General features: G+C 38.6%; 1 protein-coding gene across 3 annotated transcripts in view; it reads left to right on the top strand.

Annotated features, from left to right (window-relative positions):
• The first annotated feature begins 1157 nt into the window (after nucleotides 1-1157).
• amot (angiomotin) overlaps nucleotides 1158-25442 on the top strand; it is a 33010-nt gene continuing 8725 nt past the window's right edge. The window contains exons 1-7 of one of the 3 annotated variants that reach the window (XM_086057757.1): nucleotides 1159-1502; nucleotides 9453-10356; nucleotides 14878-15439; nucleotides 19161-19305; nucleotides 20590-20682; nucleotides 21751-21896; nucleotides 24919-25068. In XM_086057757.1, the coding sequence (XP_085913883.1) occupies nucleotides 9515-10356; nucleotides 14878-15439; nucleotides 19161-19305; nucleotides 20590-20682; nucleotides 21751-21896; nucleotides 24919-25068 (1938 nt within the window). In that variant the 5' untranslated portion in view covers nucleotides 1159-1502; nucleotides 9453-9514. Of the gene's footprint in view, nucleotides 1503-2724; nucleotides 2773-9452; nucleotides 10357-14877; nucleotides 15440-19160; nucleotides 19306-20589; nucleotides 20683-21750; nucleotides 21897-24918; nucleotides 25069-25442 lie in introns of those variants that run through there. The other 2 variants (XM_086057758.1, XM_086057759.1) reach the window with 2 other exon arrangements.

Raw genomic sequence — 25442 nt, 5'->3', positions numbered from 1 at the left:
ATGGTAATTTATTTAAATAATATTTTTACATCTTATGTGGCTCTCAAACCGCTTCACATTTTGATTTACTCATTCTCCTTCTGATGAAGCAGCATTAGGAGTTTATTATCTTCCTGAAGGATACTTCAATATGTTCACAAAGCGGATCGAACCCACAACCTCAGGGATACTAGACTACCACAGACATGCTACCACTGTTTGTTTGTTTTGTATAATTTTAGATTACATAAAATGTATACTTAGGTGGTAGTGCTGATGCCCCAAAGCAGAGGCAGCATCAGTTAGCCAAATTCTTTACTTTGCATATTATTCACCCTCTCAAGCGTTCCCCTTTCTCTATATCTCATTAGATGTCCTTTCAAAATAAAGGTTAATACAATGTCAATTAATCTTACCACCTAGGACATTACAGTAATTGTAGTTATTTTCAATAAAAATATTAGTCAATTAACAAAGAAATGTATCGTATAATTAATATTTTTTACTATTTAATTTCTTAGTAATTTTAAATGCCCCCCCCCCCCCTGAGTTTTAAAGTTGCATATTACAGTTTATTCCCTTGAATAACAGACACATACTTGTGAAATTAAGATTAATTTGTGAGCATATTTTCACAACAAATATATGTATTTCTAATGCATTTTTTTAGGTAAAAGAACATGAATATTGTGTTTTCACAGTTACAGTGATTTTGTGTTATTTTACATTCAACATATAAGATCCCAGTCTATATTTGTAAATTAAATGATATTTTTAAAAAATATAGGAAAAATCTGTTGAATAAAATAAACATCAAAATTATGTTATTTTAGTTTTTTTTACATTGTAGTTATAAATACAATATGATAATAAAAAATACAAATTCACTGTATTGAAATCATGAACGTCAATACTCGACAAATGAATTTTGCTTTGCATTTGGTTTTAATTAATAATGATGATAGCAATTAATAATACATGTAGTAATAATGCATGTATTTGCAACACGCTTTTTCATAAGGTTGAAAGCACAATATAAAAATATCAAATACAAGGAATACTTTGTCATCAGCAATCAAAGGCCTTTTTGAATAATAAAGTTTCAGTACAGACTCTGTGCAGCCCTCAGCTGGATGGGGATGGAATGGGTTTTAGTTGTACGCTCTTCTGCTGTGTACATCTTAAAAAGCCCCCCACCACACCCCAAAAAAAATTATGTGTGTGTGCGGGCGACTTTTACAGCATTCTTTTAATGTCGCGTACCGGATGGGAGGGGGCGCGCTTCCTGCTCCCTGACCTGCCTTCCTTTTTTTTTTTATGGAAAAACAAAAAACGCGTTCCAATCCGGTTAACTTTAGTGTTTGGTGGAAAATAGCTTAAAAGTCTCACAATGGACCCGTTGTATTATTCGTATTTAGTCTTTGTAGACTGAACTGCAGCCCGAGTCTCGTGGTAACGGAAAATAGTTGCAAATCATGTTTGATTGAAGACGTACATTGAAGAAGCACGGACGTAATTGAAAGGTAAAAGTTTTCAATGTTTGTTCTAACGGTTTACTAGTTTTGTCTTTTTTTTGGGCGCATTAGTATGTACAACTCGCATGGAAATCCAGTAAGAACAACGCACGGCGGCGAAGACACAAAAAGTTCGAATCGTTTGCTTTTCAAACGGGTAAAGGACTTCGTGGTGATGCTTGCATAAGTTAATGACTCATTGCTGATCTCCCCTCCTCCTCCTACCCGCCTATCGATAAGTAGCGGTTGCATCAATACAAGTTTGGGCTTTCCAATGTGGGGGCTAGGCTACACAGTGTCCTCAACAACGACCATCTTCATGCTGCCTTCATCAACACGATCAAGCCAGCTTTTTTTTTGGATAACATGAAACGGTAGTTACAAGCGGTTAAGAAAATGGATGGATGGATGGAAACAGTAGTTAATTTATTTTGAGAAACTAACTCCGATTAAGGCAATTGGCCCTTTTCCACCTCCATCCTACTCTTTGGTTTGCACATTTGTGTTGTTTTGATCATTGATTCAGTTTTTAATAACTTACGTCTTTGTGATAGTTTGTGATCAGGGCTGGACTGCCCATCTGGCATACAGGGCAGATGCCCAGTGGGCCGGAGTTTTTTTTTGGGGCCGATGTGGTGCTAGTCAATAATTATTTTTGGTCCATTTTACCCCAAGAGACCGGACCACAATTTAGAGGGAGCAGCCCATTAATCCATTTGCAATATAAAGAGCCAACTGAACCAATAAACATCAGTGGTAGAGCAACGTGGTAGCCAAGGGTGGTCAGAAAGTCAAATGCCAGGGAAGATTATTTGTGCCAGTCCAGTACTATTTGTGATTTTATATTGCTTGTTGGTCTTTTGTGTTACGTAATGTTAATTTAAATGTAAACTGTGTAATGTATGCACAGTGTAATTTTTCGGCTAAACTATGCTTACCGGCAGAGGTCCAGAAAGTAAAAACTAGGGGTGTGCCAAAAAATCATAAAAGCTAATGAAAATTGCGATTCTTATTTAGTACTATTCAGAATCAATTTTATATGTCCCAAAATATTTTTTATTTCAATTATTTTATACTGTCTTGCTCTTGTTTGTCTGTACCTTTTATTGGGAGCGCTGTTCATGTTGTACACAATTTGACCATTTAGGGTCAGTGTGGTTCCGCGCGTTCTGATATACTGTTAAGTTTTAGCCACATTAGAGAGTAGAACAAAAAAGTCACGTTCAAGTTATGCCAATAAAAGTTGTTGTTTTTTGCAGTGTAGGAAGAGCGTATGCCGGTGAGTAATGTTAAGATGCTTCGCTGAATACATTCCTGAAGCGTTTTGAATGAATAGCCGTTCTTTTGAGAGATAAAAGTGCCGCGAGTAGCGCGCTAATTAGCATTAGCGAGGCAGACTGGAGTAGATCATGACAATTCTTTGCACATCTATGAATTGAAGCAGAAATATTTGTCAATCAAATCAATTTGAATCAATAATCGTTCTGAATCGAAAATCGATTCTGAATCAAATCACAGACCCCAAAATCGGAATCGAATTGTGAGACAGTCAAAGATTCCCATACCCTTTAGCTACTAGTGCTAGCTAAACGAGCACCATGGGTGCCAGCTATCTATCCCGAGCAAACTGTGGCAGGATTTTTACTTTCTGGACCTGGATTTGGCACTTCTGCCGACCGATAGTATAATAACCCTGAATATGGCATTCATTTCTTACATGACTTGCACAAAACACTGTGAGCATCAAAAGCAGTTATTGCAATGTTATTCTATGTTAATTGCAGTTCACATTACAGTTAGGCTTGGCTGTTTTTATCTGTGAAACCAAATGTATAAACTCCTCATCATATTTGTGCTAATTGTCCTTGCATTCATTTATTTCCTATTATATATATATATATAAACACACACACACATACAATGATTATCTGGTTGGTTTAAAGCTGGATGATTGACTTGTTATCCTGTGGTGCGAGGTGTGTTAAGAGTGATTTGTTGTTGTTGATTTGTGTATTTTTGAACTTGTCAAGTGCTTGGAAAACCATAGTAAATAGGACTGTCTTGATCCGATCACATAATTGGAAATCGGAATTTGTTTTTTTTTAATTTATTATTATTATTATTATTCGAAATAATATATTCTTTTTTCTTTTTTTTTATAACCCTGAGACACAAAGATACTGTATTGCCAAATGGAACAGAAGTATCTTTTTGTTTTTGTATTTCTATACAATTTTTTTTATACTATTTTTTAGTAAAAATCCACATCCACACAATTGCTGAGATTATCCAAGAATACTTGTCATTTACTTGAACTGCAACTTTTTATTTTAAACTGGTTTGTAGAAATGTGAATCCTAAAAAAGAAACTGCTTGTTACCTCGTGTTACAGCATGAGTTGATTGACTTAAGAAAAGAGGAACTTTGGTGGCCAGTTTGCAACCAAAACAAAGGCTCTGCTCGATAACATCGCTTGTTGGTGATGTACAGTAAGGCCATATCCACATGGAAATGCAGGCAATCTATTTAGTTGTTTATTTATTTTTGTTAAAAGAGTAAAAACTCTAAGAATGTAAACATACTAACAAGAATGGCAGGGATTGTGAATGTAATATTTTACTAATGTAAAAAAAATGGACACAGTGATCCATAAATGTTTTGCTGTTGGCGATGATAGTGCAGGTCACATGAAAACTGGGACTACTGCTTCATTGTCACAGGAATGATGCTTACAGTATGTCTATGTGATCTGATTGTGGCTCTCAAAACATCTACGGAGTGGACAAGACATAAAATGTAAACATAAATTAAAAAAAACACTACATTGAAACATTTTTTGCAAGGATTGGGGCTATGAGAGCTCAATTACCCGAAAGACCGTTACAACAACATCAATGTTAATTGTTATAGATGCAGAAAGCAGCTGAAGTAAATTTAACACACACAGTCGTAGTGGTAGTTAGTGTAGGTGGAGAGCCTTAACATTATGGGACCATTATAAGAATATTATTTGTCATATAATATTTGTGGTGCGCCTTGTGTAACTAGTACATAATGTAAACGTGAAGCTGGCATCTCGGGACAGGGATAATGTCGGCAGTTTGGAAGTATTTTCATTTGGAAAAAGAACAATACAATATAACAATTCACAAACGTAAAATTAAAAAAAAGTATCGATTTTATATATAATGAAAGTCAAGACCAAAATAAAAACACTTCTTACATTCATCAACTCTCCATCTAAATAGGGCTGGTAAAAAAATAATAATAATCAAGTTGGCAACCTCAGTTAAGTCAATACCAATTTCTGCCTTGAAAATCAAAACTAATTAATCATCTTAAAACCATATTTGTGCCACACGGAATTAATGTTGGCCGGTTCCTTGTTTCTGCGCGGACATTTGTTGCTACAAACTCACTATTCCGGCAACAAATGTCCATGAAGATAAAAATAACAAAAACACACAAATTTTATGTAATTACAACAAAGTGGGACTTTGTGACTTAAACATGGCAATGTGACCCACATGACGATGAGCTGGTTGCCACCTGCTGCTAGAGATAGCCTAACAAACGCAGATTTGGTGTTTCAAGTGAATTCACACTGAACAAATGCAAACTTCATCACAGTCCGTCCCATCACTACTTTACAGGGACAAGCGTCTTCCACTGAACTGCCGTGACTGATAAAACTTTTCTTGGTGCGTGTTACAGGTTATGATTAACTAGAAAAAATTCCGCGGAAATGTGACTCTTGCAAGGTGGAAAGCCGCATTTAGTACTTGTAGTAGTAGTAGTAGTAGTTGAAATCTGGTCACTTTCTGTTGAAATCTGATCACTTCCTGTTGAAATCAGGTCACTTCTAGGTCACTTCCTGTTGAAATCAGGTTACATCCTGTTGATTTTAGGCCATTTCCGGGTCACTTCCTGTTGAAATCAAATAAGACTTTTTGGCATGTTTTTTGGGGAATTGCGTGGCCATGAGAACTCAGAATTCCGAGAAAAAAAACAATTCCCCGCCGAGTGAGATCGAGACGCATCTTTTGATACCTCATTTGTTCAACGGTGTGAGCCACATTTGTCTGAAAAAATCCAGTAAAAAAAAAAAAGCTATAATAATAAGTATGCTGGAGAATAATATGTGACTGCATTGCTTTGCAGCAGTCACAACAGTTGCATAATTAATGCATTTTAAAAAATCGCTGTGTCAAAATGAGGCATAACCCCCTCCCACTTTTTTTTTTAATATGGTTTGAACAAGAATTTGATCTTTTCAAAAACCTAACGTTGAATCTGATACGTGTTGTCAGTTTTTTGGGAATATGGTTCTGAAGTTGGGGGAAAATTTGCAGCCCCACTTTTTTTTGCCATGTCATTATCCTGGGTGTTTTGGGTGTTTTTTTTTGTGTGTGTGTGTGTCTGTTTTTTAATCACATACGGTGGGCTATCATAAGCTCAGGCTCATGACAGCTTTTGGCAAAATATAATTCTGAAGTGACGCCAAATGAAAGGAAAAGATATCCTGTCACCCTGTCCCAGTCATGTCTTTTAAATCTTCCGTGAAGAAAGGTTTGCGACAACCAGTTTCAAGAAAAAACGTAGAGTTGAGTACAGGCCAGGGGCACCCTGACATGTATTGAATGCAGACAGAGTTGCTGAAAAGTAAGCAAAGCATCAGGTAGATGAGAGAGAGGACTGCGTCAGCCATCTTTTTCACGGGCTGGACTGTTATCAGTAAAGATTGAGAAGATTGGATTAGCTTTTTTTTTGAATACTTGAAGCCTTTTTTATGGAAACGTTGATGCGACCCAGACACATCCACACGCTATCTCAAGCGCCCCCCTCAAAAATTGAGTTTGACACCCCTGCTTTACTTCAATTTTTGAGCCTCAATATCTGTGAAATGAATCATCCAAGAGAAACCATATTTTGGAGAATGTTTAAGATAACACCAGAGAGATACAGCCTTGTAGAATTTTTTATTTTTAAATTTTTAAATTTTTATATCTGCAAAAATGGGAGCTCAGCCACTCTTCAAAAAGTACCTACCATACTAGGTTATAATTGAGCTACACCCCTGACATTGCATGTCTGGAGGCTTTTAGCAACAGATACACACTAGTAATAGACTAATTATCGGGTTGATTTTTGGTGCAGATATTTGGCATTTTGACAAATATCGGCATCGGCCTTTTTACAAATCTGAAGGCTGATAAAGCTGGTACCTCGCTGAGGGTGAATGCTTGCAAACATAGCGAATTTAGAGTTTCCATCAGAATTTGTTAGGTGTTTACAGACAGTTTTTACTTGTCGCAAAGACATTTCGAACCTATTCAGACAATTTTTCACTGTCTGCGAAGATCTTTTGAAATGTTTTACAAACCCTGACAAAAAAAACAACATATTTGTCGCTCCATCAAATACAAGGAACTTTTCAGTTATGGATTTATTTAAATTTCCTCTTTGAAAAAAATATGCTGACACTGGGAACTCCCTACACTTTTTATTTTTTAAATAAAAAAAAGAGGAAAGAAATTATGTTGAAATTTTGGAAAACTTTATTTACAGTTTAGGGAACAATTTACTTGCTTAATTTTTAATTTAGCTTAACACATGCATATGACCCTGCAAACTCCCTGCAATTTTATATTTTTTAAACAAAGCTGTCAATTCTTTATATGTTTGGTATTAAAAGAAAAAGTAAATTTTCTTTAAACATTTTGACGCAAATATTTTCTCTTTTACTACAAATGAACATCGGCTTGAAATATCGGTTATCGGCCTCCTTGACTGCTAATAATCGGTATTGGTCTCGGCCTCGAAAAACTCCATTATCGGTTTATCACTTATATACACTGTAGATAATTTGAAGGCTACAGGTGAGGCAGTTTTCCAGATATTGCTATTTAACTCCCAGCCATTTTCACTGATGCAACCCCCTTCACTCCCGGCTGTTTTACTGGATTTTGACAGTTTTTGCAGGGTCCACAGAATATTGTGTTCTAATGCTATACAAACATGGAACCTACCCAAAGAATGATTAGAGTCTCTTCTTTCATTCCGAAAAGTATATATGTATCTGTTTCCGTTTTGCAGCAATTAGCATTAGAATATATCTAAGTTTCATCATTATTCACAAACATGTTGAAAACAGTGGCAAAAAGAGCTTGTTGCAATATGGCCCTGGCTGATCTCTTATACTCTGCTGCCACTTGCTGGCTGTCTTTGTAATAACTACCATTGCTTCAAACCACCTCTTCATATCAAAGGCTGTATTCAGCATGTTCTAGCATTAAAACTTTTTTTTTTTTAAATTGATAAATACATTTTTGGGAGTGTATTAAAAAAGGTATTTATACATTTTGGGGTTTGAATGAGTTAAAAATGGCTTTTGAAAATATGATGACATAAAACATCTAAACTACCCTTCATTCAATTATTTCTCATGAGAAAACTATTGACTGTAGAGACCTTATATTTTGGGTGGGTTTCGAGCAAGTGTGTCTTCGTACAACATTTTTTTCAAGAAATTCTGTGATGGTCGGGTGGTGTGATTTTTCGAAATGCGATGTATTGACATGGAATGACCCTTCTGCAAGTATTTACATTTTCAAATGATCATATTAATTTGAAATCACCACATCCATCAGTAGTGGGGTTTCCATCCAATTGTTTCGAATTTTTAAGCAAATTTACTGAAAATGCGCAAAACAGACCCGTTTCCGTCTGTTCTTCTTTTGCAAATATTGAGAGGGGTCTCCGCTGCTGTAGGTGGCAGTATACGCCATAGAGATGAGATCCACCAGTAATTTTAAAGAAGAAGAACAGGAAGCAACTGCACCGTGCGATGACGTCGTATGAGTTTGCTTTTGTAATTCTTGATAAACCATAACTTTTTTTTGCTGTATTCCATCTAAAATTGCATTAATATTTGCTTCTATAATTAAATCCAAAAATATTTCTGTTTTGTCGTCCCCCAAACATACACTCACAGAAATATTTCAAGCCTAATTTAAGATTTATTAAAAAAATTTACATAACAATCTCCCATTTACTTTTTTTTTTTTTTTTAAGATAACTTTAACACAAACCTACCAAATAAAACTTATATGATACATATTCATTAGTCTAATAAACCCTATTTATTTGAAATAAATTATCTTCAGGTTTATGTATTTAGTATTAATAAAGTATAACTACTTAATAAAAACGTTTTTGGGAAGTCTGCATTCAATTTCATCCTAAAAACATAAACATTTAAAAAATGCACAAGAAATGGACATAAGTGTTTTTCACATAGCAGTATATTTATCATGTATAGGCAACCTGATTATTATACAATTCAAACAATATGCTTTATGTATTTTAAATAAATACTCTCATTATTATTAGAGTAGTTACACTTTATGAATACTAAATACATAAACCTGAGGATTATGCATTTCAAATAAATAGGCTTTATTAGACTAATGAATATTTATCATATAAGGTTTATGTGGTCGGTTTGTTTTGTCATGTAAAAAAAATACATAACTCTTAAGTTAGGCTTGAAATATTTCTGTGAGTACCTTACTTTACCGTCGGACATTGTAATATGCGATGTGTATCCGGTCTGGTCAGCTGTTATTCTCAAAACCTGTTTCCATAGCATTTTCCTATTTTCGATACACTTCAAAATCCAATCCTCCAAGCGTAACAACTTTTTGCGAATTTTGGGCCCTTTTTCAAATTTCTAGCGTTTCCATTCAGTTTTATTTTTGCATTTCTTGAAAATTTGGATAAAAATGGGTGGATGGAAACCCCATTACTAGTAGCCATCAGCTATCAGGCCCGCGGGCATCATGTTGGTGACCCCTGCTCTACACCCTTTAGCATTCCCTTTTCTCAAATTAAAGTTGCATCCATGTTTCACACTATATCTTATACGCTTTCTCAACATTCTCAACCTGTTCTTTTCAGGAAGTACAGACCCAGGACAGGGCTTGGCCTTCTTTGAACTGCTGAGTCAGTGCACGGCGTAGATGAGGACCACAACTGAAGAGTCATCCAGCAGCAGCAATAGTGCTGGAGGTGGCGGTAGTAATGTCCTGCAGCGTCTTTTGCAGGAGCAGATGAATCTGAGTTTTGTGATGCAGCAACAGGTAGGAGTTGGAGGGAACGGGCAGAGTGGCCCATCAGAAGAACATTCCAGGACACCTAACATTGCCCGACAGGAGCCCCAGGGCCAGGAGCTGCAGACGGACGGCCTGGAGAAACTCAATTCCAATATAGTGGGTGGTAATGGGGGCGGCGGAGGCGGTTCAACTAGCCAAAACCCAGAGGAACTTCCTACTTATGAGGAAGCCAAAGTTCAGTCGCAATACTTCCGTGGCTATGGTCCACCTCCTCTGCATCAACAACAAAGTAACCAGCCCCATTACAGCACACTTCCTACCTCACTTTATTCTACCTTCTATATGACGGATTCCAAGTTGCGCACAGAAGGTCGATCCACCGTACAGCGCGTCAATGGTGCAGTGAAGGTACTGCAAGATGACGGACTCAAGGATCTTAAACAAGGGCATGTTAGATCTCTAAGTGAACGGTTAATGCAGCTCTCCCTCGCCACTTGTGGTGTCAAAGCACATGCGCCAGTCATTAGCTCGTCACTCTCGCCCCAGCTGTCCCCTTCAGGGCAGCCAGAGGAGTACTACAAGCCCCAGCATCGTGGACCACCTCCAGACTACCCCTTCAAAAGAATGAGGTCACCTGCTAAACAGCAAGAGACCGGAGGTCCTTTTCATCACGAGCAGGGCGGGAGAGAGCTGTCAAGAACGGTGCCGCATTTACGATATCAGCCTCCACCAGAGTATGGCTCATTCAGGTGAGAGAAATACTTCATGTAGGTGAGATAATAGTAATGCAGGGCTTAAAGTACTCTGGTACGGTGCCGGATTTCCGACTTTTCCCCCATTAACTTTGTTTCCGTTTCGCGGCGTGGGGCGTCCCGGTACTTCCGCTTCCGCCTTTGTGCCCCTCGGTTGCGCGTTCCCGTCAAAGGGTGCGAGGCTGCGAGTGTGTAGTGTCTGTCTCAGTGTTCGAAACATTTCAGATAGCCGAGACGCCCTCCCGGCGATGAGCGGCAACGAGCGGTTGGGGGGGCGCAGAGGTGGGGGTGCGAGTGTTGGAATGCGGCCAGCAGTGGCCGGAAACGGCGCTCATGTGTAAAACCCGGAAGTCCGTGGCATCTACCCCATATGAGGAGCGCAATGCCAAGAAACGCTTTTATTTTGAAGTTTTTCCCGGGAGCGTTTTGCCAGTCGCGGCGCAACGGATGACTTGACTCGTCCTTCGGAACGTTGCCGTTGCCTGCCGTTCTTAAAGCCGGCATAAACTATTGCGAGCAAAGTCAACAAAACAACTTCGTACAGAAATCACGTTCGATTGCCAATTAAGGGCACTAAAAGAAGAATTAATTACGCTGACATTGTATTGCACGGTGCCTGTTGCCAGTGGTTCGGGCGTCTACAGTGTTAGCGCGCTAACGGTACTATCGGCTGTAGCTATCGGACTACTTTTCAAAGGCAGTCTAATCGACGGGATGATTTGCACACTTTGATGCTAACACAGTTACTGTTCCTAGAGATCAGTTTAATAAACCGTGCTCACTCAATTGTGAAGTTGACGGTCGGCAAAATCACAACTGTGGTTCTGACGTCACTTTGTCTCACAGATCAAAAACTACTCAACTCAAAATTTCATTTCATACAAAGTTCTGTACATGGAGTAAAAATCAGTCATGGAATAAAGACGGGTAAAACAAAAATAACACCAAATAAATTAATAATTGTCTTAAGTGGGTAAATGAATAAGTCAATAAAATAACACAAGTAGGTAGGTAAATAAAATAAATAAATAAATAAATAACTAAATACAGCAGGCACCGTAAAACATTGAAACAATGATGAGTCTCATGCCGAGTCAAACGCTAAAGAACAAAGGTGTGTTTTAAGAGTGGGTAGAGAGGGAGGTTGCCTTATTCGGAGAGATTTCTCTAAAATCTAACTTTCTAGAGAGGGAAATAATGTGCTGTTAAGCACAATTTTAATTTAAGTTAAAAAAAAAGAAAAGTTGATTATCTAGAAATGACAGTTGGTCGATCATTAGTAAGTGGAAATATATTTTTAATGTCTTCTTTACTCATAATTGTTCTTTCATCATGCAAAAATATTATTTTTATCCAAATACTTGATTATTCAATAGAATTTTCCATAGGATATGTGAATACCAAAGTATTCAATAGCTGCAGCACTAGAGGGGACTGCAACCTGCAGTGCTATACTGCACTTATACATAATATAAATGGATAATGAACGAGATGACCTGACGCTTGGGGAGGACTGGCCATCAGGAATTTCATTACTTTCCCAAATGCCCAGTTCATCCACGGCGACAAATCGAATAGTAATGGCTTGATGTCGGTCGAACAACGAATCGCCACGTTGGACACTGCACCACCGCTCCCCGGAAAAAGTTCGGGTTCAGGAATTTTTTTTTACTTTAAGCCCTGGTAAAGTTGATTTTATCAGGCATTTTTAAATGTAGTCCCAGTTTTAGTCTAATTTCAATCACACTTGTTAGTGTTTATCACAGTTAGTTAACTTCATCCCATTTTTATTTATTCACCTTTTAGTCGACTATGAGTCGAGCATTTTTGTCTTTATTTTAGTCCAAGAAAACATATTTTTTTCCCCGTCTAATTTTAGTCAACAGAAACTGTCAACATTTTAGTTTAGTTTTAGTCAGGACAATCATTTTACCCTTTTATATATTTTTGTCAGCAGTTAATATTAAAATTCCATCTAATCTCTAACTACTTCACATAAAATTTTCTCTAATCTTTTCACTTCACATACAATTACAGTATATCAACAAGTGGCTATTATGACTCCATGCTACAAGCTAGCATTAGCTAAGTTAGCTAGCATTAGTTGGCGGTCCAATTAACTCCCAGCTATTTTCACTAAAGCATCCCCCTTCGCTCCTGGCGGTTTTACTGGATTTTGACTGATTTTGCAAAGCCCACAGAATATTGTGTTCTATTGCTATAAAAAACATGGAAGATTACAGTCTATTCTTTCATCAGGAAAAAAAATGTATATTTCTATCTGTTTCCGTTTTGCAGCAATTAGCATTAGAATATAGCTAAGTTTCATCATTATTCACAAATCTGTTTAAAACGGTGGGGAAACAAGCTTTTTTACAACATGGCCCTGGTTTATCTCTTATACTCTGCTACCATCTGATGGCCGTTTTTGTAATAACTACCATTGCTTTAAGCATTCTCTTCAGTTCAGAGGCTGCATCAAAGCCCTCTGTAAATTTGTATGCTCTAGCATTAAAAAAACACATTAAAAAAAAACATATAAATACATCTTTGGGAGCATGGTAATATTTAAAATATAAGGTATTTATACACTTTTGGGAGCAAATGAGTTAACATTGTTTGAACGTTAGCCTATAGCTATTGCATTAATGTTACGTTGCACTCGTTAGCTTTAAGATTTGAATAAGGGTGTGTCACTATGTTAGTGACAGATTAGCAGAGACAAGATTTTACGAAATCATAATTTTCGTCTCGCCGTCGTTTGTGAAATAAAAGGTCCATAGATTTTGGTCCAGTCTTTATTCAATGAGCTAAATTTTTGTCTCTTTATTAGTCAACGAAAATGCATACTGATTTAGTCTCACTTATTGTTTATTAATGGGGGTTTCAGTCTAGTCTAGTTTTCTTGAAAAGTGTGTGTTAACTAGTGTTAATTTTATCCGCCATCTTTGAATTTAGTCTCTGGTTTTAGTCCAGTCTCAATCACACTTGTTAGTTTTTATCACAATTAGTCAACATCATCCCGTTATTTAGTCCGTTTTTAGTCGACTATAAATCTAGCATTTTAGTCTTTATTTTACTCCAATAAAATATAATTATATTCGTCTAGTTTTAATCAACAAAAACTGTCAACGTTTTAGTCTAGTTTTAGTCAGGACAATCATTTAACCCCTGTATATTGTTGGTCAGCAGATAATGTTGAACATTTCAGATCTAAAACTATTTCACATTCACACGTTTTAGTCAGGACAATAATTTGAACCCCTGTATTATTATTTTTTTGTAAACAGATTATTTTAAACATTTCGGATCTAAAATTATTTCACATCGAATTTTCTCTCATCTTTTTGATGAAAAACAACTTGACACACAATTTACAGTATGTCAACAAATGGCTACTATGGCTCCATGCTATGAGCTAGTAAATTAGCCAGCATTAGCGGTCGGATTAACATCACTGTTGTAACGTTATAGCCATTGGATTAATGTTACGTTATAACTATAATTGACTTTTCACCGTGAATCCAGCTCTTGTCTGTCCCATGTGTTTGTGCATGTTGCACTTGCTAGTTGCAGATTTGAAAGGGTGTGTGTCACTGTGTGTCACATGACAGTGTCACAGACGTGACCTATAAGTAGAGACAAGATTTTACAAAATCATAATTTTTGGCTCGTTTTTGTTCATGAACTAAAATGTCCATAGATTTTAGTCCACGTTTTATGAAGTGAAGTACATCGTCTCGTCTTCATTAGTCGACAAAAATGCATACTGATTTAGTCCCACTTATTGTTTATTAATGAGGGTTTTAGTCGAGTCTAGTCTAGTTTTGAGCAAAATTTGTTGAAAAAGATTTAATGGGTGCAAAAGTATGTGAACCTCTCCAGACATTTCATGTGTTCCTAAATCCTAAACATCCATATATTTTTTTTAATGAGCAAACGTGTTTTACAAAAAAATTAAGATATAGTACTATTTCTCTTGTTTTTTTGTGCTTTATTTTGTTTTTTGTTTTTGCTGATCCGAAAAATGATCCAATCCAAACCGTAACGTTTGTGATCTGTTGCTCTAACCGCAGGGTTGGGAGGGTTACATATTAAATACATTCCGTTACAGTTACAAGTTACCTGCTAATTTTTTTTAGTTAGTAACGTAATCTAAGTACCATAATATTCAAGTAATGTAACTTGATTACTTTGGATTACTCAAATACCGAGTATGCTCATAAGGACAAAATAAAAATAAATATCACCACAATATATATTCTATACAATGTGCCCCTGCCATTTGCGGGTCCCTCCTTCTCTCTCTCTCTCTCTCTCTCTCTCTCTCTCTCTCTCTCTCTCTCTCTCTCTCTCTGTCTCTCTCTCTGTCTGTCTGTGGCTTTTTTCCTATACTGTAACGGAATACTTTTTTTTTTGTATTCTGATTACGTAACGCTGGTACATGCATTCCGTTACTCCCCAAGCCTAAATTTGAGAGCTTTGTTAACAAAAACATTCCTTCTTTTCTCTTCTCAGGTCCAGTAAAGAGGGTTCGGTTACTTTCCAGAAGTCCCTTCACCACCACAGCCCCACCTCTTCCATCACTTCTGTTGGTTCTTTGTCCCGGGCCCAATCTTCTACTCTTTGTAGCCTACCCAGTTCCTTCCACGCCCCTTACTCCTCAGTCCCTCACCAACAGCCACATAGTCATAGTGAGTCTTTCCGCAGCATGGGGATTCGCAATCTACACGGTCTTGTTCCCCACCACGTAGGCGAGACATTCCCACCATTGCCTATGGAGCCAGCACCACAAAGATATCACGGCTTCCCCAACGGCTCTTTGCCACTGATTCACAATAAAAAGGAACAGACTCATCATTATCAACAACAGCATTCTCAAGGCCTGCCCCCTCCCCAGCCTCAACATTTTGTCCAAGCAAGACATTTCCCCCATTTGCATACTTACTCCCACCTGCAGGGGCCGTCCTTTGAAATAATGGCACACACTCAGCAAAAGGTGGACATGCTGAATGAAGAGAACAGAGTTCTGAGGCAGGAGATAGATGCCTGCCGTGATAAAGTCACCACGTTGCACAAGGTAACATCAGAGTTAGTGATGGCTAGGTGGAGCCCCATGAATCATTAAGGCTTTCCATCCAAGTGCCTCGGCAAAGGGTTTCACTACCCTCAGCCTCATTGAAATGCTGAAAAAAATGGACATATGACAGGATATTGGATTCGATCAAATTTCACTTTTACACTGATTATAATTACTAAGACAATAAAATGTCATTTAGTATCTACAGAATTCTGACTGTGACGTAGAGCTATGAATTGTAGGGGGAGTCAAAGTCAGAATTTTGAGAATAAAGTCAGAATTCTGAGATTAACGTGATAAAGTCAGAATTCTGAGATTAAAGTCAGAATTCTGAGATTAAAGTCAGAATTCTGAGATTAAAGTCAGAATTCTCACTTTAACATCAGAATTCTGAGATTAAAGTGATCAAGTCAGAATTTTGAGAATAAAGTCAGAAGTTCTGTGTAAAGTGAGAATTCTGAGAAAAGTGAGAATCCTCACTTTATAGTCAGAATGCTGAGAATGAAGTCAGAATCCTGCCAACCTTTTTTTTCTTCTCTTCAATCCTCTTCCGTATATTCCCAATATTTCAAAAACAAGTTATATTAATTGAAAGAGCGCAATCAGTTTTCTTCTTCTACTCTTTTTTATCTCTTTATATGTACTCTATACATGTACGGCACTACACTGCCTGCAAGAGGCCAAAATGTGCACAGCACGAAAAGCCGTTATATATTGATTGTTTTGCTATTATTTTAATGTATTATTATTATAGTCATGCATGCACCCATCCATTTTATCCAGGATTGTGCCGTGGTGGGACTGGGAGCAGCTTTAGCAGGAAAGCCCAGACTTCCCTCTCCACAGCCACTTTGTTGAACTCTTGTGGGGGAATCCCAAGGTGTTCCCAGGCCAGCCAGGAGACATACAGTTGTGCTTGAACGTTTACATACCCTAGGGCTATGTAAACTTATGAGCACACTGTATGGTGAGAAAACGGTTTAGTGCCCATAAAATACAAAATACTGTGGCACTTGTATTGATATTTTCAGAGATTGAAGTTGACGAGTAGAAATGTGCATGTGAATTTTAGTGACGATTCATAGCATTTTTGTGTCATTAAGCGATATTTAGCTTTTTGTACATTTACAGTTATGCTCATAAATTTTCAAGCACAACTGTACGCTTACCCAGTGTGTCCTGGGTCATTCCCGGGGCCTCCTCCTGGTGGGTCGTGCCCAGTCTAGGAAACATCCTGATCAGATGCCCGAGCCACCTCATCTACAGAGGTGGCAAGTCCAGGTCCAGAAAGTAAAAAAAAAAAACTGCCACAGTTTGGCTTTAGCCATTGATGCTAGCTAGCTAGCTTTCTCGCAGATAAATGGGCACCAAGGGAGCTAGCTAGGGAGCTAGCTAGTTAACACCTGGGGCTAAAGCCAAACTGTGGCAGGGTTTTCACTTTCTGCACATGGATTTACCACTTCTGCTCATCTGACTCATCACAATGCAGAGGAGCAATGGCTTTACTCTGAGCCCCTCTTGGATGACCGAGCTTCTCACCCTATCTCTAATGGAAAGCCTGGACATCCCTGTGGGGGAAACTCATTTCAGCCGCTTGTATCTGGGTCTTGTTCTTTCGGTCAAGACCCAGAGTTCGCGGCCATATGTGAGCGTAGTAATGTAGAGCTGATATGATTGAGTACACTGAACTGTTGTTTAGTTCATAAACGCTAACAACAGTCAAGACCTGTAGGCTACCCTCTCGTCTACTGGGATGAAGTGTATAGTCACCGAGGCAGGAGGCAATAAGTATGCCCGCATCTGTGCCTCTCCCAGTGGCCAACTCCAGAGTCGAAGAGAGTTGAGGAATTGGTACCAGAGCCCAAGCTATTTGTTAAGGAGAGTCTGGCTACGTCTAGTCGGAACTTCTTGACCTCGCACACCAGCTCAGACTCCTTTCCTGCCAGAGACTACTACGTCACTAAAGCCAGATTTTGTCCCGTGATTGGAACCTCCTTTTTGTGCCAGTCCGACTCTGCCGGGGTGTCACACATTGTTACATGGGCTAGCGAGGCAAAAGTGCCCCCCACCCTCCCCATCCACCCACCAACATGTGTCGGCATGGCTAAGATAGTATAAAAACAGGAATCAGTGGCAGACCATCTTCTGCATCTGGCAGAAAAGACCGCATGGCCGTGTACGCGATCTTTTTGGCCAAAGCTTTGCAAATTCATAACGCAAAGCAAGAAGTGATGGATTTTTGGGCATGACATCCTACTGTAGTGAGCAGACATAACAAAGTCACTTAGGCAACAGGAACTTATAAAACTGTAAAAGCAGCGCGTCTACGATTACAGGACTTTACAAATGACGATAGACTAGATTCAGACATTGGACCCATTGTGAGTAAAAGTTAGGGACCATCCACAAATTACATTTTCCAGGGTGGCGTATGTGGTACTCAAATTACCATTTACATACGCCACCCTGGAATAGGTCATTTGTGAACGGTCCCTAACTTTTACTTGCTCTGGCAGCTACATTTTGTTGTGCTCAGCATGTTTATCCCTAGATTATGAGATTTTTACTGTAACCTGGGATTTTTGGAGCCTACTGTTACGGGAAGCAATTTACAGCATGTCCTCAGTGGATGTGCAATGTTGTGCTAGTGCCACAGTGAGGCGCTGGGACACTGAACATGGGACTTACTTCCGTGTTGAGGAAGAGCTCTGTCAAAAGCACAGACTTATATATGACTGGACTGTCAGTTGGACCCTCATGGCTGAAGCCAGAGGGCAGCCATCTTAAATTGCCACCTTTACTGACAACTTCTGTTATTTTTCGTTGAAAATTCTGTTATCAGTGCATGCTTTACGCTAGGATCCCTGCATGGAGTAATTAGTGCCTTACAAAGGGCGAACTTCACTGTTTGCATCGACCGTTCAGAGTACATTATCTCAATATTTTGAATTGTGACGAGGTTTACATTTCGCAGCAATTTTTTCCTGATGGGCTTGCCGCTGTACTTTTACTTGATTGCTGTGACAATGTAGATGAATCAAAAAAAAAAGTAGCACCCGGAGATACACCTTATAAGAGAAGATTAAGTAATTTTTTTCTTTTCCTAACAATGAAATATAGCACTTCTCTCAGACTTACTGGTACAACTGTATTTTCGCCATAGAGGCAGAAAATAATGTGGGGGAAAAAACGCTGTGGCGAAATCAATGTATTCAATTTAGGCGGACTTAGTGAGTAGCAACATAAGATGGCCGCCGGTGGCTTTCACTTCTCCCAACGGCGAGTGTGTCATCCATACATCCAAATGCAATGTTGAGCTGCAACAACTTAACAGTCTCGAATCAACCATTTCATAAATCCAGAACCTTCCTTGAGTCTTTCTGTTTCTTTTTTTAACCTAAGAAGTATAATTTTAGAGGAGTTTGTATTCGACTTGTGGGTTAAGAACAAAATTTAAGAGGAGATGTGTTATTGTCTCTTATTTAAGATTTGGAATGCTTTGGATGCTATGAATGAATTAAGTTCTCTGTCCATGTCTTAAAAAGTCTTTGACAGAATATATTTAGTAACTTTTGATAGGTTTACCAAAAACAACAAAGCTATTGAAGTATTAATGGATAAAATATTTGTGTTTTTACTGACTGACTTATACTAAATGTAACTAGGCTAAATCATAGATGCTTTGTCAATTTCCCTTCATTCCATCTATTTCCTCTGGCAGTTGGAAACCGAGATTCAGCTGGTTTCAGAGGCTTATGAAACCCTTGCCAATTCCTCTGCCAAGAGGGAGGCGCTGGAGAAAACAATGAGGAACAAGCTGGAATTGGAGGTCCGGCGTCTACATGATTTCAACAGGGATCTCAGAGGTAAGACAGCAGCAATGTCCAGTTGCTGTTGTGATCATTTACAGCCGAGATGTCAAACTCCGGTCCTGCAGGTTTTGGATGTTTCCGTTCTTCAACACAGCTGATATATGATCAGCTCATCAGCAAGCTCTGCATAAGCCTGATAACGATCTTGCTAATTGGAATCAGCTTGTGTTGGAAGTGGGAAACCTCCAAAACTTACAGGACTGCTTCCCTCCAGGACTGCAGTTTGGCACCCATGATATACAGTCAGGGCCGGACTGGGACTCATTTTCAGCCCGGAAGTTTCAGGGCTCAGACTGGCCCACTCGTTCATATTTTAATGAACATACACAATTTTACAGTTTGTGTATCAATGTAAAATAGATGAGCATTCCCTCTAAACCATATTCATATTGCATTTGATCAAAAATGTAATTTACAATTGAATGCTCTAAGAGCATGGTCTTTGTTTATTTGAACATAAAATGGGCAATAAAAAGGACAAAAAGAAACCAATAAGCAAATGTACATTAAATAGGATAAGACATTTTACACTTCACAAGACACACTTACCAAATGAAGTTAAACCAGCAAGATTAAGGCAGCTAACACTGTACTTCCTGTTAGTACTTACTGTTAGTACTAGTGTGTTCTCACTCCTTCTGGTGCACACTACTAAGCTGACTGACGCTAACTTGAAGAGAGCAACGGTAATCGTTGGACGCTTTCCCGTCATTCATTGTTGCTGTTACTAGTAACACTTGTGATTGTGTTTTGCCTCTTTTATGTGTTATTTTTGTACATATAAGGTTTAATATAGTTATAGTGTTTCTATGGGGTATATGCCACAGAGGAGGCGGGACTTCCGAATTCCTGGTTTTCACAAATCAACTTAGTTTCTGTTTCCTGTTAACAACGTGTGGACCGCATCCCAGTTCTTGTGCTTCCACCTTTGTGCCCCTCGGTTGCACGTTCCCGTCAACGGGTGCGAGTGTGTAGTGTGTCTGTCTCAGTCGCGTTTGGGGGGTCGCAGGGGTGGGGGTGCGAGTGTTGTAACGCGGCCATCAGTGGAAACCCGGTTTATCAGGTCATAATGCGTTTTTCTTTACACAAAAAAACTATCTACAATCAATTCATTTACAAATTCTGTAAAGTTTAAAGTTTACATTTTCCACCATAATTTGACAGATTTTTTTCCTTTGTTCCCACATTACTTTGAATCATACTGCTTTATGCTGGAATTATGTCTATTGTATTCTATTCAGTTTAAAAAATTTAATGTGGTGTATTATGTTCTAATAGACCGTATGGAGACAGCCAATAAGCAGCTTACTGCTCAAGAGTCTGATGGATTAGAAAACAACCTTCAGATCATATCCCAACTGCTTGCACAAAGTGAGAAGAATCACACACACGCACACGCACAAACACACACACACACACACACATGTTTGTTTTACAATGTTTGTGGGGCCATCTTATTGACATAATGCATTTCCCTAGCCCCTTCCCCTAACCCCAACCATCAAAGATGATTGCCTACCCCTATTCTTTACCCTAACCTTAACCATAACCCAATTCAAACCTAAACTCTAAAACCAAGTCTTGATCCTCAAAAAGAGGTCTAAACTTGTAGGGTCCAGCAAAACGGCCCCACAAGGACGGGTGGGCCCCACAACTGTGTGAAATACCGAAATATTGGCCCCACTATGTAACAAAAACAAGACCACACACACACACATTAAATACATGACATTATGATGCTTTGTGATGTTCACACCATGTAAACAAGCTAATCTCCCTCCCAGCAGGTTAGATACAAGGCATCTAGTGAAATCTGACTTCACATAAGGATTTCTTGAGGAAGAAATTAATTAAGTTGCGCACATTTTGATTTTGGGTGTATTTCATCAAGCTGCTTTAAGAGGGGGGAGCAAAGTATTGAATAGTGAGTGTACCTTAGAACAATATGTTTGAAGTGGTTTCTTATTTACTTTTTTTGTAAATAATGAATGAAAATTGTATTTTAGTTGGCAGCAGCAGAGTATAAGAGATCAGCCAGGGCCATGTTGCAACAAGCTCTTTTCCCCACTGTTTTCGATAGGTTTGTGAATAATGATGGAACTTAGCTATATTCCAATGCCAATTGTTGCAAAACGGAAACAGATAAAAAATATATATTTTGTTTTCCTGATGAAAGAAGAGGTTAATCTTTCTATTGGTAGGTTCCATGTTTTTATAGCAATTTAACACAATATTCTGTGGGTCTTCAGTCAAAATCCAGTAAAACAGCTGGGAGCAGAGGGGGTTGCTTCAGTGAAAATGGCTGCGAGTGAATGAGTTAAAGACTCAAAGACTGCTTGGAGCCAAAATGACAACTAATATTCTCACAGCTCAAATACACAAGTAGAGATGTATGACAGACCGAACCGTTAATAATGGATGTGTTTGTTTTTTGCTTAGACAAAGAGACTATGCGGGAGAAAGAAAAACTCGAGAAGGAGCTGAATGTCTTGCACTCCACCACAGAAGACCAGAGGAGACACATTGAAATCAGAGACCAGGCCCTAAACAATGCCCAAGCCAGAGTGGTCAAACTAGAAGAGGAGGTAAGAACAGGGCTCTACATCAACTTATCCACTGTCACGCGAGTTTCCAACTTTCTCAGTTGTCGCACCGGCACGTGATTTGGTTGTACCCTTGTTTGGGTGGGTATGACTGGCTTATGTATGCCGATGAATAGTAGCCATACATAATTGGCACACTCATTTTGCATGAAGATTGACATAAGTTGTAATATCTGATGACTAATTGCTGTGACTACTAGGGGTGGTCTCACGATTCGTATCGATTGTTGGGTGTGCAATTCGATTTGGAATAGATTTTCGATTCAGAGCGATTTTTTTATTCAAAATGATTTGATTGTCAATGATTTCTGCTTCAATTTATAGATGTGCAAAGAATCGTCATGATCTACTCCAATCTGACTCGCTAATGCTAATTAGCGCACTACTCATGGCACTTTTATCACTCAAAAGAACGGCTATTCATTCAAAACGCTTCAGGAATATATACAGCAAAGCATCTTAACATTACTCACAGGCATACGCTCTTCCTACACTGCAAAAAACAACAACTTTTATTGGCATAACTTGATCGTGACTTTTTTGTTCTACTCTAATGTGGCTACAACTTAATTGTGTATCAGAATGCGCGGAACCCCACTGCCCCTAAGTGGCCAAATTGGGTACAACATGAACAGCGCTCCCAATAAAGCAGTACAGTGTTCCCTCGTTTCTCGCGGATTCATCTTTCACAGTTTCACAGATTTTTTACAGCGTGCTTTTTTTTTTTTTTTTTTACAGCGTGCTCTTTGGTTTGTTTTTTGTTTTTTTACAGTGGATGCACACGCCGTCTGTCGCCGCCGTCAGACGGCTCTCAGCGTGCCGCCTGCCACCCGCCCCATGCACGGTTCACGCAGGCCCGCGCCGGCCACAGCACTCGAGTGAAGTTTCTGGGGCACCGCAGCGATGCGACCCTGCGGTCAAAATGGGTTTACGTGTCCTGCCTCTTATCTTCAGCATTAAAATTAAGATTGTCCGCCCCGAAACCATGCAGTCGTGCCCGTTGACGGCTCAGTGCGTCATGCGTCCACCACCCGCCCCACGGTTCACGCGGCCACGAGCACTCGAGTGGAGTTTCGGGGGCAATGCGGTCCCGGTCAAAATGCCTGCCTTGTATCTTCATCATTAAAATGAAGATTGTCCGTTCCGAACCAGTCGTGGTTGTTTGAAAATCCTCGGTGTCCTGGAGGTCTTTGGCCGGCCGTATCTCCCCTGCCCTACGTCCTACCGGGGACATACGAGCATCCGCGGATTCGTCTCGATGAGACCTTTTCAACGGCGTTCGCGACCTGGAGATAGAGGCCCGCAAATGCCCTCCTGAGCCTCCTGGTCAAAATGGATTTCTCTGCCTCGTATCATTATCATTAAAATTAAGAGTGTCATTTCTAACAACTGTTTTGTTGTTGTTGTTGGTGTGTGTGTTTTTTTAATTACTATTTTTATTATTTTTTTAGGAAAACATACCAGCCCAAAAAAAACTGATTGATCGGCGTTATATTTTTGTTTCTCAAATAAATGTTTTGGATATTAGTTTAATTCTATTTTATTGTTATTATTATTATTTTAAAATCTACAAAGGTTTGAACACTGAGAGTGCATAGGCCTACTGTATTTAAATAAGAGAAACAGTATGTGAGAAACGCCTATCAAGAAAAGTGCATGTATAAAGTGTGTGGTGAGGTGCCTTCAAACATTAAAATTTTTATAAAAATATATATAGTATGAACATTTTTTTTTTAAATAAACAAAAAAATATATACTGTGCTGTATAATAAGTAAATAAAATATACTTTTAATGGAAACAAATTACTGTAAATGAAAAAATAACATGATGAATGAAAAAGTGTTCATAATAAACAAAAAAACATGTATAAAGAACGAAAAAAAATATATATAATTAACGTAAACTTTAAAATAAATTAACGCAGATTTCCATTATTGCGGGTAGTTTTTGGAACGTAATAACCGCGAGAAACGAAAATAATAATTTTAATAAAATCGATTTTGGGACATTTAAAATAGATTCTGAATCATACTAAATGAGAATCGCGATTCTTATGAGAATCTATTTTTTGGCACACCGCTAGTGACTACGTCTACAACAAGCAGTGGCTGAAAGCGGGTCATTTATTTGAATAGAGAGGGTTAGTCCTAAAAATAGGCCAAAGACTTCAAGTCATGCTACAATCGGTATCTTAAAACTAACCACATTTCACCAAATTTAGCCTAAGACAAAAGTGATGTTTTGTCTTTAGTTTGTCCCATTTTAAAGCCATCTACAATTTTTTACATTTGGGCTGCTGGGAAATGAAAATAGAAACTTTAAGGGGAGGGTATTTGTGGCAAAATTTCAAAATCTAATTTTTTGATCACCCGATCTAGTTTTCTAAATTACCAAAAATTGTGACATTCGGACACTTGACAGCCAGGTGCCTCATGCAGTCACGCGCAAAGACAATACATTTCTGATATTTGTACCTCTGGATTATTTTGTCACTTTGTGTCCTGTAGAATTTCCCCAAATTAACAAAAACAAATCTTTTTCACCCGATAACGATCAGCTAAAAATCATGTCATCGCCCCTGATTTTCACTCATCTGATTGGATTGACACAAATTTACAATGACTAAAAACTTTTTTTTTATTCCTGTGTTGTAACTGTGAACATGCAAAATATTCTAGATTGGGGGTAAAGTTACTGCTGAAAGTCGTAAGGCCTTAATATTAGTCTCACCAGCCTGTGTGTATGTGGTGGGTCCAATATTTTGGGATTTCACACAGTTGTGGGGCCCACTCGTCCTTGTGGGGCCGTTTAAGTTTATACCTCTTTTTGAGGGTCAAGACTTGGTTTTAGAGTTTAGGTTTGAATTGGGTTATGGTTGAGGTTAGGGTGAGAAATCCGGCTAGGCAATCATTTTTGATGGTTGGGGGAAGGGGCTAGGAAATGTTAATGAGATGGCCCCACAAAGATAGTAAAACAAACTTGTGTGTGTGTGTGTGTCTTTAGCTAAAGAAGAAACAAGTTTATGTAGAGAAGGTGGAAAGAATGCAGCAGGCTCTCGCTCAGCTACAGGCAGCCTGTGAGAAGAGAGAACAACTTGAACATCGACTTCGTACAAGGCTGGAGAAAGAGTTGGAATCTCTACGCATGCAACAGGTGCACATACCTAAAAGTTTTCTGTCATTTATATCACAGGTCTGTGTAACTCGTTTTCATTGCAGGCCACATTGTAATTAGAGAAGCCTATTAAAAGAGATATTAAAATAATCGTGTAATGGGTATATGAATCAATATCACGCTCAAAGGAAAATCAATTTGATATTGATTATTCTTTTTTTTTTTTACCCAGCCCAAGCCGCAACTAATTTCCGTATGAGCTGAGGAGCTGTTGGATGAAAGCGATTGCATGTATTACTCAAACGGTTGTCCTTTGTGTCTCTGTCCGTCTTTCTTCCATTATTTATTTTATACTTTCTTGATGAAATGGATGAAATTATAGTGCCAGATCAATTGAAAAAAATATTTATTTT

The sequence above is a fragment of the Leptonotus elevatus genome, chromosome 16 (genome assembly GCF_054856555.1).
Source record: "Leptonotus elevatus isolate MCC_2025b chromosome 16, RoL_Lele_1.0, whole genome shotgun sequence".
Classification (NCBI taxonomy): domain Eukaryota; kingdom Metazoa; phylum Chordata; class Actinopteri; order Syngnathiformes; family Syngnathidae; genus Leptonotus; species Leptonotus elevatus.
The sequence above is the reverse complement of the archived record's forward strand: the minus strand, read 5'-3'. Positions and strand labels throughout refer to the sequence as shown.